Source organism: Octodon degus, unplaced genomic scaffold, assembly GCF_000260255.1.
Source record: "Octodon degus isolate 3935 unplaced genomic scaffold, OctDeg1.0 scaffold00022, whole genome shotgun sequence".
Classification (NCBI taxonomy): Eukaryota; Metazoa; Chordata; class Mammalia; order Rodentia; family Octodontidae; genus Octodon; species Octodon degus.
The window spans coordinates 21083036-21088697 of record NW_004524598.1 but is presented as its reverse complement, the minus strand read 5'-3'; the positions used below and the strand labels follow the sequence as shown (position 1 = coordinate 21088697).

The 5662-nt window shown below is 43.9% G+C and overlaps 1 protein-coding gene across 1 annotated transcript in view; it reads left to right on the top strand.

The window, feature by feature from the left end:
- Pkhd1 (PKHD1, fibrocystin/polyductin) overlaps positions 1 to 2617 on the top strand; it is a 503959-nt gene extending 501342 nt beyond the window's left edge. Inside the window, 1 exon segment of the mRNA XM_023712007.1 lies at positions 533 to 2617. Coding sequence (XP_023567775.1) covers positions 533 to 1008 — 476 coding nt within the window. The 3' untranslated portion in view covers positions 1009 to 2617.
- Positions 2618 to 5662: the final 3045 nt, after the last annotated feature.

Genomic DNA, 5662 nt, shown 5'->3' with positions numbered 1-5662 from the left:
TTCTTTTTCTTTCTTCTTTCTTTCTTTCTTTCTTTCTTTCTTTCTTTCTTTCTTTTTCTTTCTTTCTTTCTTTTTTTCTTTTTTCTTTTTTTGTTGGAACTTGGGATTGAACGGCCCTTGTGCTTGCCAGGCAAGCTCTTATTGTACTGAGCCATCTCCCCGGCCCCAGAGTTCGTATTTCTTAGGTGTGTGTAGGTTCCCTGGATGGTGAGGCCTGGCTCCAGTCTGGTTCTCAAATTTAAAACTTGCTCCTTACAAATAAAATCCTTATTCATCTAATAACATCATAAAAGTGTTTTTCTGATAAGCAACATGGCAAAACTTTTATTGGATGGTAAGTATTGTTTACAAATTGGATATGCGATACAGTACTTTTTCCAGGAAAGAAATACTTTCCAAAGATAAAGTTTGGAGATTGTTGAGCAGATACAATTAAATCTTTATTTAACTGCATGTTCTCAGAAATGCTAACTGTACAAGATGTATAATTAGCTGACTGTGTGATCAACCACTTCCCCACCCTATTCCGCAGATATGAGAATTAAGGTCTCACTGGACAGACCAAACCGACTCCCACTCCCACACCAGACCCCGGAGGGAGTGTCCAGGAGGAAGCTTGGCCCCCGCCGCGCCGCTCGGGAGGAGTTCGCAGCGCCTGCTCCGGGTCCTGCAGGCCCCCGGTCCCAGGGCCGCACCTGTGCTCCCAGCTCTGCAGCTCCGCAGCTCCACCTGCCCCAGGCTGTGAATCAGAAGGACGCCCAGGGGCAGGTGGGCCCACCGCACCTGGCAGGCCCAGATCAGCAGCTGGTGCAGGGCGCACACCTCCGCCAGGATGGGCAGCAGGGCCGGGGCCACAGTCCCCTGAGCGCAGGGAGGCACAGCCTAGACTTTTCCCAAGAGCAGAGCACCTCCTGGGACCCCCCTGGGACTCTGCATCTTCATTCAGCACAACCTGAGCTCTTGGTTAGGGAGTGCTGCAAGGCTGAAAGCTCAAACATTTCTGCATGATAAGGAGCAGAGGGAGGCATAACTTTTTTGGTCAACCAAAAGGGAGAACATGGGCTGGATCCCTCTCTCACGTATGAAAAGGAGGAGGCAATCATATAAAGCTTTAGACTGAGTGTCTTATCACCAACCCTACTCCAGCAACAGGAAAATGATAGATTCTCAGGCCCTTGCTATTTCATTTTATATTCACTTAAAGTTTGAACTTTAACTAGTTATGATTCTGCTTCACCAATTTAAATAATGCTGAATTATGTTCGAAGGAATTTGTATTAAGCCTCTCCTTGGTTGAGGACACATAATGCTCTGGGCTGGGCTGACAGAAATTGTGAAAGGTGTAGTCAGCCCCAGCTGTGTCTGTAGTGTTACGGAAATGCACCTCTTTATGCAAAGAAGGAACATGGGAAGGGCAGGAGGACACTACACTCATGGTGCGCCAGGCCCAGTCTACCAGGCCCAGTCTTCCAGCACCCCCACCTCCTGCTTGTTCGCAAGTGAGAAATGTTATTTCATGGCTGAAGGTCCCCCACTTGTGGAGCCCACGTTAGTGTAAGGATAGAAGGTGCTTATGCTTGAAAAGTTTACTTTCCATGGGTTTCACTGAGGTTTTAGTTAAGGACAAAGGTGTAAAAATACTGAGTTTGGAGAAGAAAATTACCTGTGGACTACAGTTACATATTTGCAACTAGAGGAACATTATGTTTGGAAGCCACAGCTAGCCAGATGGCCAAGTGGATCATCCACTGACTCCTTCAGCAGACAACTTGCTTGTTTTGTGAAAAAATGTACAGAGCTGCCCAAGATAATAAAGGGAAGATTACATCAGGTGCTAGTGTTCTAGGCTGTCCTAAGAATCTAGGGGAAGCAGAGCAAAGGATCAACTAGCATTGACAAATTGAGTAAGGATGTAAATCTGATTTAATCTCATTTACAGATTTGCACAGAGCCTCTCTCTGTTCATGCTCAAGGATACATTTGGCAATTTGCCTTGTCTTTGACTTTGTACCTACAAGTTTTTGCACCCCAAGAATATAAAGCAAAGGCAGCAGAAGTGAGGAGAATTTCATGAAGAGGTTGCTCTCAGATTTTCCTTGGGGTAAACCAGGATTTTTCAACTCTGAAAAGCTAAGATGCTCTCCTGTGTTTTCGCTGACACAGAGGAAGGAAACATGATCACCTACTACTGAATTGTAATGATGAATTCCTCAAGTGAGAACCCATAGGAGGGACTGGCAGGAAGCCATCCTCAGGTTAAGTCTAGGAAGAGGTACGCCCCATCCTAACATGAATCACCAGGAGCAGTCTCAGCCTCTTTGTCCATTCCCAAAGCATCTTGTGGCATCTCGTATCCTAAGGCTGCATCTGAGGAGCGGTGCGAAGCTACCCTGGAATGCATGGTGGATTCCCAGGGAGACAGACGAAGATATTCAGGCTGGTGTTTCCAGACTATAACCTAGGCTATTTGAGTGAGGAGGCTATTGAAGAACAATCTGGCCTGTCGAAATTGCTCAGAGGGGTACTCTGAAGGAGAAAATCCTCTTTGCTCATGTGTTTTGGGGGCTGCTAACAGTGCTTGAATGACACAACAAAATAAAAAAAGGAACTTGAGTGACTTAGATAGAATATTACTTGTGTTGTCTGGTCTGTGTCATGACATTTCTTTATTTCATGATAGCCTCCTGGTCTGTGGAAGCCATTTGCCTTCCATGTCCTCTCACATATGCACTGAATTCTCACAAAGCTCTAATCTGCTTAGACAAAAGCATTTCAGAAGTTAAGACTTTCCAGGACTAGAGCATGATGGGAGTCAGCTCTTGCACTTCCTGGTAAAGATGGGGTGTTACCTAGGAGTTCCTGTTCCCACACCACTCCGGATAGCCTGCACACTACATGTCTTGGCCAAGGACTTTCTTATGCTCTGTAGTATAGCAGACTCTAGGCTGTGTTTTTAAGCTACCCAGTGAGAATTTTAGTAGAGTGCCCCATAGTCACTGTACCACCCTAGCCCAAAACATTGTCCTTCTTCCTGCTTGTTCTAACTCAGTGAATGCCATCACTGTGCTTGGCCCACAAATCTAAGTGTTCATTACCCATAGTTCCTTGATGAACTTTGCTCTTCCATTGAGGTACCAGGGCTGTGATTTTTACATCGTTTTCCACACTTTACTCTCTCCTTATGCAATCAATGTGTTACAAAACTGATCTTTCTGGAAGGCAAACCTCATCTTACCACTCTGAGGATAAGCACAGTTAACTACTTAGTTTCATCCAGCAAAGACTGGAATCCCTGAAGCCCAGGTCCTTTGGGCCTTAACAGCAGCTAGAAATCAGCAGAACAGCATCATTCAGAGGCCCAGCCCATGGCATGGGACTACAGCATGTGGCCAGCGTCTAGCCCTTTCCATCTCATAGGTAAGGTAGTCTTTGTTTTCTTTTTCAGAAAAATGAGAGAACTGGAAAGCAACTCTTAGCTCCTTTATGCCTAAAGATACACTCCTCTGACAAAACTAAACAAAAAAGGGACACAAATGAAGGTCCATTTTGTATCTGTATATTCAAAGTAGGATAGATATACAGCTACTTTCTCTTAATTCAATGAATAGATTTGTACTAATAGTGTTTGTGGACAGGATATCATGTCTGCATCGTGTACTATGAATAACCACTAAGAAGACAACAATATGCAATGTATTAATTATTGAAACTGTCCTACTACTTGGCTTTGAAACTGCCTCATTGCTATTTGTTATCCAGTAAAATTATTTTAAAAAGAAACCAAAATGGATTAAAAAAAAAGTACACAGTCCATGGAAAGTTAAAAAAAAAAAAAAAGATAAGAGTGTTAAAACAAAACAAAACAAAACAAACAAACAAACAAAAACAAGGAGCCAGCAAAATAGCTCAGTGGACTAAAGTGCCTGCTTCGGCAGAGCATAGTGGCTGGGGTTCTACCTGCCCTGGGGTGTGCTGAGATGGGGATTGAGAATGGTCGTGGTGGCGCGTACCTATAATCCCAGTGCTTGAGAGGCTGAAAACAGGAGAATCACTGTGAGTCCAATCTACATAGCGAGACCCTGTAGTGTAGAGCCTGTAGGACCTATCCTCAATTCATAAAAATAAAATAAAAATAAAGATAAGAGAGTTAAATGGAGTACCCCAGACTTCTCCGGAGCATGACCGTGGGTAGCTAGTGTTTCCCAGCAGCAAAGAGCTGATGCACCCTTTTTCCAGCCAAATAATCGAATGAAAATGGTGCTGCCAAAGAATTTACTTTTGCAGTTAATTCCTGATTCTTTAAAATATGAACTGCATCCTCTCAAGAGACTGACTGTGCTAAAACTCCAAGGAGTTAAAAAACAAGCCTACAGAATAGATTTTCAGTGTTATCACCTCAAAAAAAAGTGCTGTGCTGCACATACGCATCAGCTCAGCTGAGCCTTTCCACAGTGTATGAATATTTCAAAGTATATTGTATAAGATAAATATATATATATGTGTGTGTGTGTGTGTGTGTGTGTGTGTAGTATTTGTGAAATAAACATGAACACAAAGATGTTTATAAATACTCATCAATATAAAATTTGAGAAGGAAGTTTGAGGGGACCAGCCAAATAGCTCAGCAGATTAAAACACCTGCAAGCAGGTGCAGGGATTGGAGGTTTGATCCCCGGGCCTGCCGTGCCAGTCTTGTTCCCGGGGCGCGCTGAGACAGCAATGGAGACTGGTGTCGTGGCGCTTGCCTGCAGTAGTGAGACCCTGAACACCCTGCAGACCCTTCCCTAAAAGAGGGAGAGAGAGAGAGACAGAGAGAGAGAGAGAGAGAGAGAGAGAGAGAGAGAGAGAGAGAGAGAGAGAAACCAAAGGAAAAAAATCTCAAGAGATGGTGGTAGTGGTACTGACGAAAAAGATACTCATGAAAAGTCGTGAGGGATGCAAGAATCACCGCTTACAAATGACAACAGGAAGGTCACTCAGGACCTTCACTGGAGCAGGCTCCACTCTGTGGAACAGCCAGGTGACAGACACATCAAAGCGCTTGTAGAGCAAGCGAAACCGAAGAAATAATACAATGTGTGAATCAAAGATTCAAAACAATCTTGCTGAAATAAGATTAGAAATATGGTAGCGTCCTGAAGGAGAAATACATATTTTATATTTTTAAGGCGGCTGTTGCTAACTGTGTTGTACAGTCACAAATAAATTGCCAGCCAGCCAGCCAGACACCAGTGATGTCAGAAAGCAAAATGATAATTAATGCAGCGATGTCATGAAGGACTGAATAATGCATGTGGGTGGTGAGACCTAGCACTTGCTGTTACTCTAGCTATAGCCCAAATCTATAGGTCTTTTAGTTGACAAAATGGCAGATGTACACTCAAGATTATCTGTTTACTTGAAAATGTACAAAAACTTTGGAACATTTTATTTCTCAAGCAACAACCATCATTTGCCAATTAAAGCCTACAGCCTGTTGGATTAGGTCTTCGTCGCAGCAGCCTGAACTTCTGAAACCTCCCTAACTAGTGGGCAGCTCTAGTTGCTACCTGAATTTGTTTTCTGAGTAATGTGCCTCGGCAGAGGTGTAGAGTCAATGTCCGCTGGGTCTGCTCAGTACCCCGTTGTCCTACAGGGTGACACGGGACTTAGAAGTGTCTGC